Source organism: Girardinichthys multiradiatus, chromosome X, assembly GCF_021462225.1.
Source record: "Girardinichthys multiradiatus isolate DD_20200921_A chromosome X, DD_fGirMul_XY1, whole genome shotgun sequence".
Taxonomy (NCBI): domain Eukaryota; kingdom Metazoa; phylum Chordata; class Actinopteri; order Cyprinodontiformes; family Goodeidae; genus Girardinichthys; species Girardinichthys multiradiatus.
The window spans coordinates 16,506,661-16,522,814 of record NC_061817.1 but is presented as its reverse complement, the minus strand read 5'-3'; the positions used below and the strand labels follow the sequence as shown (position 1 = coordinate 16,522,814).

Genomic DNA, 16,154 nt, shown 5'->3' with positions numbered 1-16,154 from the left:
AGGAACAAGAATAAGAATCTTCTCAGACAAGCAATAACCAAAACCATGATTTGGCCAGGTAAAATACCACGAAGAGGCAAAACACTCAGGCGTCGAAGCACTGGCTCGCCTCCTTCTTATAGTCCTCTAGCTGATGACAATCATGCGAAACACCTGACGACCAGCTCCTCAGCTCTTAACGCCCCTACTGGTGGAAGAGGGTTAGTAGCAGGCAAAAAATGACCAGGATCTGACACATTCATGTAAAAAAATAGTGAAATACAGTTGTTTCTTCCCCAAATTTGCATCAGGCAAAACTGTCTGCAGAAAACATAATGAAGACAGTGCCGGGGCCCACTAGGATGGCAGTGTGTCGTGTGACTGACATCAAGTCAGCTTTTGAGCTGGTCATACCAGATTCAGTACAGAAAATCATTCTGGAAATGACTAATCTAGAAGAGAGATGTGTTTTTGTGGAGAAGGGCTGGTTGATGGAAGAGAGACAAGCTGGCAGCTATTAGGACAGTGTGGGACCGGTGGGTAGAGCAGTTTCCACTACTCCCAGGCCGTGCGATCACTGTAGATAGAATGCTGGCGGCATTCAGAAGTCGCTGCCCATTTAGGCAATACATGCCTTCCAAACCAGCTAATATGGGATAAACATCTGGGCAGCATGTAAAGCAAACACCAGCTATACACTGAACATGCAGGTTAACACTGGAAAGACGGTTGAAGGAGCCCAAGAGAAAAATCAGGGCACAAGGGTCGTGCTCGACATGGCACAGTGTCTCAGAGGGCACAACTAAACCTTTGACAATTTTTTCACAGACTGCAATTTGGGTTAGGAGCTTCTAAAGAGAAAGCTCACAATGGTCGGAACTGTCCAAAAGAACAGGGCTGAAATCGCAGCTGAGCGGCTGGTAATCAAGAACAGGGCCACTCTATCTTCCATGTTTGCCTTCACCGACACCTGGTGTCTTACTACCCCAAAAAGGGAAAAAATGTGCTCATGAGTACTCTGCACAGAAACGCTGAAATCAACACAAGAGAGGACCAGCAACCAAGCAGGATCCTTGATTACAATGCCACCAACTTGGACACAGTAACAGGGTCCTACAGCACCAAACGAATAACTGTGCGCTGGCCTTTGGTCATCTTTTATAACATGATAGATGTATCAGCCTACAATGAATTTGTCATCTGGACTGAGATCTTTCCTGACTGGAATGTGTCAAATCTGCACAAGAGGCACATCTTTCTTGAGGAGGTGGGGAAGGTGCTTGTGACACCGCACATCCAACGGAGGCAGCACCTGCCAAAGCCCCAACCGCTGTAGTCACGGTGAGGGAGATCCAGTGGGGTGGGTGTGTGAGCATGTGTGTGTATAAGTGTATGAGAGTGTGTTGTGTGTGTCTTGGTATCAGCAAAAAGACATCATAGTAAAGTAATCATGGTCATCTTGTTTCTAGGTTGCTGCTGAGCAAAAAAGGAAAGAGGAAGAGGTGCCAGGTCTACAGGTTATAGCCTGAGTTATAGTGGAATGGTTTAGATTTCTGGACCTAAATCCAATTACAAATTTCCACCTGGACATGAAAATGTTTTTCTCAAATGTTTTCCATCCAGTCCTACTGAGCTTTTGTAGTAGTAGCGGTTTATCATCATCATTAATTTGAAAGGAACAATGGTGGAGAAAGAAAGGAAAACATGCAGTAAATGGCCTGGGGTAGGGAATCAAACCTGGGACAACTGCATCAAGAACTATGGCCTCCGTATATGGTGTGCCTAGTCTACCACTGAGTCACACGGTGCACTTGAGTATACAAAACGAAATGGGCAGAAGGTTTTACATCTAGATGTTAAAAGCGGGTAGAGGCTTTCGTGCTTCTTAGTTCTTTCCTTTTCGTTTCTGTCTCCGTGTCCGTAACAATTGAAATAATCCCAAAGCAGTTTCTAACAAAGTTTAGGCAGCAGCACAACTTTAAAGTGTTAGCTGTAATGCTCCACTTGTAAAGGTAAATTTGTTGGGCTTCTTCTTGGCACTCAGATAACAATTCTGAGTGCTACTCTGCCGGACAGGACACAATAAAAATAAAAAATAAAACATGGTAGAGGCATCGCCAACAGACTTGCAACTTTAACAGTAGTGAAAGGTGGTACTGTGAAGTTTTGGCTATAAATACATAAAAGTCTGTTCATATAATAAGAATGACAAATAGACCCGCTTGGTCCTAAGCAGGAGATTAATTTCAAGGCAATAGATACTTCTAGAGATACAGTTCGAAACCCAAAAAATTAGGATTATTAGGATTATTTTAACTAATTCATCAACAGTTTTGATCAAACGCTTATGCAGAAACACAAATTCTGTTTTTGCCAGAAAATTGCTGCAGTAAATAGCCTCCCCCAACATATTTTTTTGCTAAGAGTGTTTACAAAACAATGCTGTAAATTTGACTGATTATCTGATTAAGGAACAAACGCATGTTGCATGTTCTGATAATGTGACGATCACAAACAGTGCATAGAACACTGCAATTTTTATTAAAAAATGAACACTTTCAATTTAAATATATACTTTTTAATCACAATACAAATCACTAATGTGTGTATTTCTGTCTTTCTGTCCTTTCAGAGTGTACAAACTTTGGTGAGTATACGATTGTGGTATCTGTGAACTGCAGTGCATATTCAAGCTTTTATAGCTTCCATTAGTATGAACATTTGAGCACCTGTATTGTCTTCTGTTCTTTGACAATTTTAAAAATATTTTCATTGTGTAGCTTTTGTCATTGAGTGAACCTGCTGTAATGCATATGTATACACTAGGTACTGTAATCAAAACCATAGAAAGGATATGGAACGCTTTGAATCCTGGTAAGTTTTAGCTTTTCAATTTATTTCAGTGTTTGACTTTCTGTACTTGACAACAAATTGTTTACAATTGCATAAGTAAAAAGAAAGCACAATTTCAGCTTACAACCTCTTCATTCAGAGAACCATAAATACTTTATTAACTTTAGCTCCCCACTTAAAAAAAAGGTATTTTAAAATTTGTTATGACACATCCTTTTCTGCAACCCCACTAAGCAAGTGGCATCAAACCATGAAGACCAAGGAGCTCTCCAAACAATTTTGTTGATGGTCCCCTGGAGCATCATCGAATCCATCATCTTTAAATTGAAACACATGGTACCACAACAAACCTGCCAAGAGAGGGCCGTCCAGAGATGCAGAGTTCTACAGCAGAGACTGGAGTATCTGTCCATAGGATCTCAATAAGCCATACACTCCATAGAACTTGGCTTTATGGAAGAGTGGCCAGAAAAAAAATAGCATTGCTTAGTTTAAAAAATAAGAAGAGCCATTTTGAGTTTGCCAAAAGGCATGTGGATGACTCACCAAATGTATGCAGGAAGGTGCTTTGGTAAGATGAGACTAAAATAAAATTTTTCAACCACCATGGAAAACACTATGTCTGGGGCAAACCCAGCACATCCCATCACCCCGAGAACACCATCCCCACAGTCAAACATGGTGGTGGCAGCATCATGCTGTGGGGATGTTTTTTTAGCAGCAGGGACTGGAAAACTGGTCGGAGTTGAGGGAAAGATGGATGGAGCTAAATATAGGGATGTTCTTCAGCAAAACCCTTGTCAGTCGGCCTGTGATTTGAGATGGAGGTTCAGCTTCCAGCAGGACAATGACCCGTATCATACTGCAACACTCAAGTGGTTTAAGGGAAAACGTTAAGATGTGTTGGAATGGCCTAGCCAAATGCCATTTTTCCATTAGTACCTCTACACAGTTTGTTTCGTTTCCATTACAGTTGTTTACCATCTCATTGTGGGCGGTATTGTCAATAGCAAGGCCGCCCCACAGTTTGAAAAAGTAACATGATCTGATTTGTAGTGAGACAAACACTGCAACAATGGAGGACCTGCTGCTCAGTCTGCTGAAAAAAGAGAAGGCTGCGGCCAGCAAGACGAAACACTCTGGATAAGTACAGTTCATGAGAGAGTGGGAAGCCATGGAGCCATACAAGCTAAGCTTTAGAGTGTGGGGAACAAGGAGCAGGCTCTGGTGCTTTGAGGCAAAGAGAATCTGGCCTGGGCCATCATAGAGGCCTGAGACGAGGCCTGGACTGTTGTCAGAAGTCTTGGGGCAGGAGCAGAGGCATCAACTAGATTCTTCAGTAGTGGCGGTGTTGGCTTGACCTTTTGGGACTGGAGTTGAGGCATCTTGATGAAAAGGAAAAATTGGAAATACTGAATCAATTCATTCAACAAACATGATCTTTCCAAACCTGGCTTTCATGTGGTTAATTGTACCTGTATAGAACGCTGCAGCCTGCGTCCTCACTAAAGCTAAGAAAATAGAGCAAATCACCCTAGTTCTAGAGTCCTTAACCTGGCTCCCTGTATATCAGAGAATGGCCCTTAAAATTCTTCTGTTAGTTTATAAATCATTAAATGGCTTCACAAATCTTAGAACTTACTGAAATGTTTGTGATTTTAGATCAAGCAACTGCAGAAACAACAAAATCATCTCCAACAGCTACATCAACAATATCTTCAACAACCACATGGACAATATCTCCAGCAGCCACATCGGCAATATTTCCAGCAGCCACATCGACAATATCTCCAACAGCCACATCAACAATATCTTCAGCAGCCACATCAACAATATCTTCAGCAGCCACATCAACAATATCTTCAGCAGCCACATCAACAATATCTTCAGCAGCCACATCAACAATATCTTCAGCAGCCACATCGACAATATCTCCAACAGCTACATCGACAATATCTTCAGCTGCCACATCGACAATATCTCCAACAGCCACATCAACAATATCTGCAACAGCCACATCAACAATATCTTCAGCAGCCACATCGATAATATCTTCAACTGCCACATCGACAATATCTCCACCAGTTACATCATCTCCACTAGTTACACTGACAACATCTCCGACAACTCCATCGACAATATCTCCAACAACTAAATTAACAATATCTCTGACAACTAAATCAACAATATCTATGACAGCTACATCAACAATATCTCCACCAGTTACACTGACATCATCTCCGACAACAAAATCGACAATATCTCCGACAACTAAATTGACAATATCTCCAATGGTTACATCGACAATATCTCCACCAGTTACACTGATATCATCTCCGACAACTACATCGACAAAATTTCCACCCAATTCATTAACAACATTTTCACCAGCTACATTGGCATCATCCTCCTCAACACAGTCAACAGCTGCAGTAATAAAAACATTGCCAAGTAACCCAGGACAAACAACAGAACTGCAAACAACGGATGTTATCACTTGTTCAGCTTGCACTGGCGATAAGGGTAAGATAAAGCACTTTAGTTTCAGTGAGGATTTTAAAAAAGTGAAATTCTGCTTGCAAAGTCTGCCAGAAATGTTGCTTTCACCGATTACACAGTACTTTGTGACTAGCATATGCTTGCTGACTGGTTTTATGGCTATGCAGCCTCATATGCAGCAAGCTGAGATGCACTGTGTATTCTGATACCTTTTTTAAAAGAACATCCCAATGTAAAGTAGCATGACAAATCAATAATAAATATTATTCACTTCACCTGTACGTGGTCATAATGTTATGCCTGATCACCAATTCAGTCAAATTCCTAAAGGGTTATCTACAATTTTAGATCTGATATCACAGTAACCATCACGTGAACAACTATTCTCAACAACCTCTCAAGCAACTGTAAGAACAAAAAAAATTGTCATGTAATGATTGTTATGTAAATATTGTCTATATTATATTTTTTGTGCATTTGACTAATATTATTATTACAATTTAGGAATAAGATAATATTGTTTTAGGGTTATTTTAGATTGGTTTATGGTCTCATGCTTCAAAGTATGCTACAATTAATCCAACATTGATAACATCTTGACTTTAATGAAGCACAACTTTAATTACAATTGTAAATTACTATAAATTAAAACAAACAAACAAACAAAAAAAAAAAACACCTGAGCTGTTATATGGGTGATAACTGATTCCTCTGATTCTCTGAGATCTTGACTCATGGAGCAGCTGGGTGCATTGTGATGCACGTGAGGAACCAAACACACAGGCTCTCAGATGTGCAAAAGCTTTCCTTTTAATAAATGAGCTGTGACCCTTCAGTTTGCACAGTTAATTTTTAAGTAAGGCATATGGCTATCCTACAAAGACTTACCAACTCAGCAGTGTCTAAAAACCTGACTGCACAGTTTTCAAAATAGAGCTACTTCCTGCTCATAAACATATATACAGTATCATGAGCCTCAGTTTATAGAAGCGGTTTAAACACTAAAAAAAGTTTATATGGTCACTTTCACGAAGTGACTATAGAACTACAAGACAGCCTATGTGCCACATCTTTGTTATCGCTTTTGTCACTTCAGAACATGGGTTCCATCATTTTATAATAAAATGTGACTATAGCAACAATGACAAAATGTCAGCGTTGCATTAAAAGCATTTATAATATTAAATTTAGAGCATAGAAAAAAAAACACATTCCAAATACCGTGTTTTGTTTATTAGAAAACTGTGAGCAGATATATGAATATATGGTTCTCTATTGATGAAATAAGATTTGTTTATATTAATCACACATAGTGGAGTTTTGCCTTGCACCATATTTGTTGTGAAATTCCACATAATTATAGTGCAAATCCCTAGTTCATCAGATTATTAATATTATTTTCTCTTTGCTCCTTTTTCCTGTGATTAAACCTGCATGTCCTCGTCAGTGAAACATCTCATACACGCTCTATAAATTCCATAAATGTATAAAGCATGTTTAAAACTCTAACATTTTTATTGTTTTCTGTTTGTCTTTTAAAAGCTTCTCTAATCCATGGGAAACTGGGTAAGTTCTACTTTTAATAAAGTCTTTTGGAAAAAAAATAAAAACAAAATTAATCATTGTTACTAAAACTGCTAGTGATTTTCTTTTCTCCTTTTTGGTGACCTTTATTTTGAAAGGTATTGCATGTTTTGTTTCCAGGGAAAGTCAAACGATTGTTGATCTGTGAATTCCTACATAGTTTGTAGTTATGCTCATGTTGCCAAATTTTGCCTCCACAGAATCAGCAACAGGAACATGTAAGCATTAACTATTGTAATTTTTTGTTTTGTTTTGCTACATTTAAATGGGCAGATCTGAGTTGATTTGTATCTTAAATCCTTCATAATAAGTACTTTCTGATCTTTCTCAAACCAGGGGAAACCAACACAACCATCATTTCCTTAGTGCTTTCCGTCTTCATTAACATCGTACTGGGAATCAGCTATTTCCTACATAGGAGGAGACACAAGACGCAGTCTGTAAGCCTTAGCAGTAATGTATGAGTTGATAACCTCTGTAACTCGCTGATTTGACCAAGAAAAGGTAAAATTTTTGCAACACAGTTGTGTTATTATGATTAACCTATTTTATTTATTTCATTTTTTAAGTAAATTGTACCTTTTTTACTGTTCTCATAAATATTTTCTCTACTGATAACAAACTTAAATAGAACAGTACACAGCCCCTGGGCATCAAATGGGATTTGAACTATGTGTTTTGTCTCTGGTTACACAGCTCATGTGCATTGACAAAAAGGAAACAAATCAGTAATAATTTCAATTCTATGCAATATAATTTCTAAGCACATCTCATTTCAATTCTTTTGTTTCACAACACCTCCACTATGGAGGCTCTCCATACTCCACTACATAAGTTGGTCAGATATCGGCAAGCAGTAACTATATTTGGAGTAACCATCATAGTGATGGATATTTGTGCAGCTAACAAGGCGCAAATACTGGCAATAACTCTCTCCACAGAAATTCAAATATGAGCAATTTTCGTTGTTTTCCCCACATTTCTGATAACTGTCCTTTGGTTAATACTGGGCTCCTAAAATCAGCACGCAGAAATCTTAAACTTCATCGGAGGTCAAAGCCTGAATCTGCTACTGTCCTACACAGTACTAGTGGCTTGCAGACTATTCTATGGTACCATTCCTTATTTTTACTTAATAAGTATCTCAGGTCTAATTTTTTTTTCTTTTTGTATAGTTGCAGAAATAGTCGGGCTCACCTCGACGCACAGCGTGGGCTCTGGAACCCATCTCCTTGAAGGGGGCTGAACTCTCTTCTACTCTGGAGTGGCCCACAGGCAGATGCGGCGGGCTGGGGCGGGTTTGCTTGTTGCCCCCCAGCTAAGCCATCTCATGTTGGGGTTTACCCCGGTGGATGAGAGGATCGCCTCCCTGCGCCTTCGGGTTGGGGACAGGTCTCTGACTGTCGTTTTGGCCTACTGGCCAAGCGGTATTGTGGAGTACTCGGCCTTCTTGGCGTCCCTGTCAGGGGTGCTGGATAGTGCCCCTCCCGGGGACTCTATTATTCTGCTGGGGGACTTCAACGCCCACGTGGGAAACGACAGTGACACCTGGAGAGGCGTGATCGGGAGGAATGGCCTCCCCGATCTGAATCAGAGGGGTGTTTTGTTACTGGACTTCTGTGCTAGTCATGGATTGTCCATAATGAACACCATGTTCAAACATAAGGGTGTCCATCAGTGCACTTGGCACCAGGACACCCTAGGCACGAGGTCAATGATCGACTTTGTTGTCGTATCATCAGACCTTCGGCCGCGTGTTTTGGACACTCGGGTGAAGAGAGGGGCTGAGCTGTCCACTGATCACCACCTGGTGGTGAGTTGGATCCGCTGGAGGAGGAGAAAGCCGGACAGACTTGGCAGGCCCAAGTGAATAGTGAGGGTCTGCTGGGAACGTCTGGCAGAGCCCTTGGCCAGGGATGTATTCAACTCCCACCTCCGGAGAGCTTTGACCAGATTCCAGGGGTTGTTGGAGACATAGAGTCCGAGTGGACCATGTTCTCCGCATCTATTGTCAATGCTGCTGCCTGTAGCTGTGGCCGTAAGGTCTGCGGTGCCTGTCGCGGTGGCAATCCCAGGACCCGGTGGTGGACACCGGCAGTAAGTGATGCTGTCAAGCTGAAGAAGGAGTCCTATCAGCTGTGGTTGGCTTGTGGGACTCCTGAGGCGGCTGACGGGTATCGTGAGGCCAAGCGTGCTGCGTCCTGGGCGGTGGCATAGGCAAAAACTCGGGCCTGGGAGGAGTTTGGTGAGGCCATGGAGAAGGACTACCGGTTGGCCTCGAGGCTATTCTGGCAAACCGTCCGGCGCCTCAGGAGGTGGAAGCAGTGCTTCGCCAACACTGTTTATAGTGGGGGTGGGAGGCTGCTAACCTCGACTGAGGACATTATCGGGCGGTGGAAGGAGTACTTCGAGGATCACCTCAATCCTGCCATCACGCATTCCGAGGTGAAAACAGAGGCTGGGGACTCGGGGTTGGACTCTTTCATCACCCAGGCTGAAGTCACCAAGGTGGTTAAAAGCTCCGCGGTGGCAGGGCTTCGGGGGTGGATGAGATGTGCCCTGAGTACCTCAAGTGTCTGGATGTTGTAGGGCTGTCATGGTTGACACGCCTCTTCAACATTGCATGGCGGTCGGGGACAGTGCCTCTGGACTGGCAGACTGGGGTGGTGGTCCCCCTTCATAAGAAGGGTGACCGGAGGGTGTGTTCCAACTACAAGGGGATCACACTCCTCAGCCTCCCTGGTAAGGCCTACGCCAGGGTATTGGAGAGGAGAGTCCAGCCAATAGTCGGACCTCGGCTTCAGGAGGAGCAGTGTGGTTTTCGTCCCTGCCGTGGAACACTGGTCCAGCTAGAGGGTTCATGGGAGTTTGCCCAACCTACATGTGTTTTGTGGACCTGGAGGAAGCATTCGACTCTGTCCCTCGTGATGCCCTGAGGGGGGTGCTCCAGGAGTATGGAGTCGGGGGCCCTTTATTAGGGGCCATCCGGTCTCTGTACGAGCGGAGAAGGAGTTTGGTCCGCATTGCCGGCACTAAGTCGGACCTGTTCCCGGTGCATGTTGGACTCCGGCAAGGTTGCCCTTTGTCACCGGTCCTGTTCATAACATTTATGGACAGGATTTCTAGGCGCAGCCAAGGGCCGGAGGGGGTCTGGTTTGGGGACCAGAGGATTTCGTCTCTTCTTTTTGCAGATGACGTGGTTCTGCTGCCCCCTCTAGCCAAGGCCTACAGCATGCGCTGTGGTGGTTCGCAGCCAAGTGTGAAGCGGCTGGGATGAAGATCAGCTCCTCCAAGTCAGAGGCCATGGTTCTCGACCGGAAAAGGGTGGCTTGTCCTCTTCAGGTTGGAGGGGAGTTCCTGCCTCAAGTGGATGTGTTTAAATATCTTGGGGTCTTGTACATGAGTGAGGGAAGAATGGAGCGGGAGATCGACAGACGGATTGGTGTGGCTGCCGCAGTAATGGGGGCGCTATGCCAGTCCGTTGTGGTGAAAAGAGAGCTGAGCCAAAAAGCGAAGCTCTCAATTTACCGGTCGGTCTACGTTCCTACCCTCACCTATGGCCATGAACTTTGGGTCATGACTGAAAGAATGAGATCCCGGATACAAGCGGCTGAAATGAGCTTCCTCCGTAGGGTGGCCGGGCACTCCCTTAGAGATAGGGTGAGGAGCTCGGCCATCCGGGAGGGTTCGGAGTAGAGCCGCTGCTCCTCCACATCGAGAGGAGCCAGTTGAGATGGCTCAAGAATCTGTACCGGATGCCTCCTGGACACCTTCCTTGGGAGGTGTTCCAGGCACGTCCCACCGGGAGGAGGCCCAGGGGACGACCCAGGACACGCTGGAGGGACTATGTCTCTTGGCTGGCCTGGGAACGCCTCGGGCTCCCCCCGGAGGATCTGGAGGAGGTGTCTGGGGAGAGGGACGTCTGGGCGTCTCTGCTGAGTCGGCTGCCCCCACCACCCGGTCCCGGATAAGCGGAAAACGACGAGTACGAGTAGTTTCAGAAATTACTAAATAAAATATGAAATAGTTCTACTATAGGTTGATTCTCTAATTCAAATTCTTTAAAATGGCTCTTTCACATTACTTTTGAAGAACAGATTAACTTCTATGATCCTCATCAGATTCTAACTTAAAAAACTAAAACTTTGGTATTGTTATTATTAACTAATAATGTTTTTTTACCTGGTATTAATTAAAAATTTAAATTTAGCAAAAATGACAAGGTGTCAAACATTCAGCAAAAGTGCTATTGTGGAATGCAAATAAAGACATTGTTTCGGTCATTTATTCAATAAACAACAACACTGAAAACAAATTAATGAATAGATGATTACAACTTTTAAAACTCTAAAGTTACTAGAAAGCTTCTAGTTTTCAAAAAGAAAGGTGCTTCTAGAGCCTTTTCTCAGGCTACATCACTTGGATTGTCTGTCAGTAAGAGTTGGCTGTTTGTAAGAGCGTGGGACGATTGACCCAAGTGCAGAAGGTAAAGGTTGCTGTTTAACTACCTCCAGGCCTATTGGGTCAACTGAAGATAATGTAAAATAAGGGGGAACAGTTAACTAGTTAATGTGCTACTTGTGTAACTTAGTATTTTGGCCAAGATAAGAGCAGTTTTGTCCCATACATTTTGAACCAACTTAAGTGCATTTTTAATTAAATATGTATTAGGTATTTTTTAATCAGAGGGAGAAAAATTTTAATTGGTAGAGGATTAAATTAAAGAATTACAGGACAACAAAGTAAATCTCCCTGCTTTACTTCTAGTCTTGCTCTACCTCCTCTAACTGTACTGTCAGAGACACATACAGGGTTGTAATTAGCCCTAGAGATCCATACTTTTAGAGATCTCAACCTTGCAAACTACTCTATCAGGTACATGCTGCTGGAACTAACTGCATACTTGTTTATTCTTTTGTTTTAGTCCAACATATTGCTGGATTTTGCATACTGAAGACTCAGAGTTTAAACCTAGGAGTGTAAAGCCTTTTTCCAGAGCAAGTCGATCTCAATAATATTTTCATACGTTAACTGAGCACCTCACAAAGCTGGCTGATTACCTGAGCCTTAAGATAACATCTACAGGATTGTTTTACCCTGTCAGTTTATTTACTGAAAAGGTAAATTGTTTGGCTGCCTGACAACTCCATTTTCTGACCACCTGCTTGGAGCATTAAACACATAATGAAAAGGGTCTTAAGTTCTGGCAAGATCTACAATACACACTTCACTGAATCATAACCTAAGAGGTATGGGTTGGAATGCTGGATCAAAATAAAGTCTGTATATTCTGCTGGGACATGCAAAAAACCTCTAAAAGTATATATGTGCCTTGTGGCTAAAACACCAGGCAGCGTACTGCTGAGAAATGTACAACAGGACTACTAATACTTTGTCCAATGTACATTAGCAAGTCGCAGGAAAAATATCAGTCACAATTCTGGCTGGAAATTTGAATAGTCATTATCAGAAAGAGTTCATTTAAGATCACTGGTTTCCTGGTACAGACCTGGTTTTCCAGCGTTGTCTGTATATTTTCAGAGTTGATATTGGGCATAGTCCAGGGTACTCTGTTTAATTTGGATGGGAAAGCAGAATAATTTCACCCTTTTATTTTCTTTGGTTCACATTTAGTTCACTTTTGAGAGCAGAAAAAAAACACTACCTGAGCAATATCATGCAATCAGAGACTCACTCGAGGCCTTTTCAAGAAGCTACCCAGTCTAGCAAGTGATTATGGCAAGCAATTCTACAATTTAATAAGAGATCCACATATCTCTAATATCCATTTGAATTATAGATGTCTGAAATGAATGTTTTTTGGGGGGTTTTTTCGGTAAGAATTCAGATTTAGCTATTCACAATGTTTATTGTAGCTATTCAGCTTGGATCAGATGGTTTAAACTTGGACACTGTTGAATGTTCCAAAACGATAATGATCCCACAGAACTATAATAGAATGAATACAGATGGCTTAAAACATGCTTCTGAAATGGCTCCTACTTCATCTCTAATGAAAATGTATGGACCATATTAGGAGACCAAGACTGAACCAAAACCAATTAGACCAAGTACAACCATTCACATTCCATCTACCATACTATACCAAGAAGGGTAGTCAATTAATTAGCCAGAATTGTCTGTTTAACTTTCTGATGAACATTTAATCAAATGTATGTATGTGTAAATATGAGTCTATATACAGTGAGGAACTGTATATAGTTTATTATAACTGTATATAGTTTTTTCCCATCTGCCACCAGCCTGGTTAACAAAGCCCAGAAACCACCCTGACACTCTCCCCCCCCTTTATACTGACAGGACACCTGTAACCTGTAACTCTATGAGTTACATTAACGCTCAGCTTGGACTCCTGCTTTACTTGCACAATGATCACCTGCACTGTTGTATTGCTCTTGCATCTTATACTGCTCTACATTTACTCTCACTCACTTAAAACTGTGCACATATATTTATATTATATTGTAGATATGTTTATACTGTTTAATTTGTATTGTATTGCACCGACTACGCCAAAACAAATTCTTTGTATGTCCAAAAACGTACTTGGCAATAAAGCTTTTCTGATTCTGATATATATACTTTATGCAATCCAGAAATCACAGTGTGATTTTTTAATCATTTATTTGTGTGTTACTGCTACAAATAAGTATTTGAACACCTGCCAAACAGCAAAAAGGTCGTTAGCTGCATAAAGACACTTGTCCACCCCATCAGTAAGACTAACTACTAACACAGCTAAGACCAAAGAGCTGTCCAAAGACACCAGAGACAAAATTGTAAACCTCCACAAGGCTGGAAAGGGCTACAGAGCAATTGCCAAGCAGCTTCATGAAAAAAGATCAACTGTTGGAGCAATTATTAGAAAATGGAAGAAGCTAAACATAACTGTCAATCTCCCTCGGACTGGGGCTCCATGCAAGGTCTCACCTCGTGGCGTATCAATGATCCTAAGAAAGGTGAGGAATCAGCCCAGAACTACATGGGAGGAGCTGGTCAATGACCTGAAGGGAGCTGGCACCACTGTTTCCAAGGTTACTGTGGGTAATACACTAAGACGTCATAGTTTAAAATCATGCATGTCACGGAGGGTTCCCCTGCTTAAATCCGCACACGTCCAGGCCCGTCTTAAGTTTGCCCATGACCATTTGGATGATCCAGAGGAGTCATGGGAGAAAGTTCTGTTGTCAGATGAGACCAAAATAGAACTTTTTGGTCTTAATTCCACTCGCTGTGTTTGGAGGACGAAGAATGATGTGTACCATCCCAAAAACACCATCCCTACTGTGAAGCATGGTGGTGAAAGCATCATGCTTTGGGGGTGTTTTTCTGCACATGGGAAAAGAAGAAGCATATTAAGATTCTGGAGTGGCCAATCCAGTCACGGAGTTCAAACTCTGTGTTTCTCAGCGACAGCCAAGAAACCTAGCTGATCTGGAGAAGATCTGTGTGGATAAATGGGCCAAAATCCCTGCTGCAGTTTGTGCAAACCTGGTGAAAGACTACAGGAAATGTTTGACCTCTGTAACTGCAAACAAAGGCTACTGTACCAAATATTAACATTGATTTTCACAGGTGTTCAAATACTTATTTGCAGCAGTAAAACACAAATTATTAAAAAGTCATACATTGTATTCTGGATTTTTTTTTTTTTTAGATTATGTCTCACTGTGGACATGCACCTAAGATGAAAATTTCAGACCCCTCCATGATTTCTAAGTGGGAGAACTCGGAAAGTCGCAGTGTGATCAAATACTTACTTTTCCTCACTGCATATAATTCTGACTATGTGGATTAGAGAAAAGTCTAAGATAATTTTAAACTTGTGCTTACATTTTTCTTTCTGGAATAATTTACAAAAAACACTTTTAATCCCAAATTATCAAACATTCCTGTTAAATATAAATAAATAAACCAATCATTTGTGTCTCCTGGCAATGCAATAAGGCTACATTTATTTATATTCTTAAGCAAAAATAGTTTATGCAGATGCTGTGGCAAAATGGTCATCAAGACAGGGAAATTACTCTGAGTTTTATATTGAGCGGTAAAGGTTCCGAATGTCTTCCCTTATAGCCTGACAGCTCAATGTGCTTCTAGATAATGTGCCAGGAGACAGCCTTGAGAGTTGCCAAGCCCTGACCTGAGAGCTGGCATGGTCTGAATTACTGTTCATTGTGCTGCATATAATAGAGAGACATTCTCAGAACCATGTTTCCAGAACATTCACGAGAACAATCCTATCTTAGGTGTGAGCAGATGCCACCCACAAATTTTGTGGCGGAAAACTAATTGTGCACATTTCAGCCTGCCATGCTATGAGAGATTGCGTGGTAATTTTGCCTGCACGGGGTATGTGTCTAGTTTGCTTTATAATGTGTCAGTTTAGCAAACTGCCATCTTATTGAAACACATCCAAATCTGTAGATTGGCTGGTGCAGGTTGCATGTGTGCTTGGTAGATTTCTTAACTAAAAACCCACTTTTATGTTTCAAAGTGAAGAAGGGGCTTAGAGGTTCAACAATCATCTATGCTTGATGGCCTCTGGACAAACAAGCCACAGTCTTAGACCAATGGTTTAAAATGTTTGCCTTATCGGACTATTGAAAGCTCAACTCATAAATGTGTGATCAGTGTGTAGAAGGGAAGTGACTTGTGTGTTTAATTTGATATTACCCCTTTGAATCCTCTCAAACCTGTATGGTTCCAACCTGAACACAGAGAGATTTGTGTAGTGATCTGGGAACATGTTTAAAATGCTAAGTCTCAAGAGTGCTATGATCTAGTGCCATTCAGATTGATTAAAGAGCAAGTTTTGGCAATAAACTTAGACAGCTGAAACCTACTATGGGCATGCAGAAATAAATTATTGTAGACTGGTTTGACCTTATTTGGCTCATATGTCTCATAAGAGTACGCAAAATGTGTTGGGATAACAATTTATATTAAATTAATATTTATATCAAACAAATTCAAAGGAAAACAAAACATGGTTTTGTATTTTTTAAATTCAGGAATTGATGAGGATGGTAGATTAGCAGCGAATAAGATAGCTGTTCCAGTGTGTCACATACTATATCTAAGTTGGGCACAAGGAATCTTTCTCCAGGCATGGAAATCTGCCAAAATAATTCCTCTCCTCAACAATAAAAGTCATGCCTTCTCAGCAGTAAATAGTAGGCCAATTAGTATCCTTCCCATCCTGAGCAACTAATAGA

At 41.7% G+C, this 16,154-nt stretch overlaps 1 protein-coding gene across 1 annotated transcript in view; it reads left to right on the top strand.

Moving 5' to 3' along the window:
* LOC124863472 (mucin-5AC-like) overlaps positions 1-16,154 on the top strand; it is an 88,824-nt gene that overhangs the window by 61,218 nt on the left and 11,452 nt on the right. The window contains exons 6-11 of the mRNA XM_047357855.1: positions 2,612-2,626; positions 2,806-2,853; positions 4,495-5,355; positions 6,874-6,897; positions 7,116-7,133; positions 7,252-7,355. Coding sequence (XP_047213811.1) covers positions 2,612-2,626; positions 2,806-2,853; positions 4,495-5,355; positions 6,874-6,897; positions 7,116-7,133; positions 7,252-7,355 — 1,070 coding nt within the window. The remainder of the gene's footprint in view (positions 1-2,611; positions 2,627-2,805; positions 2,854-4,494; positions 5,356-6,873; positions 6,898-7,115; positions 7,134-7,251; positions 7,356-16,154) is intronic.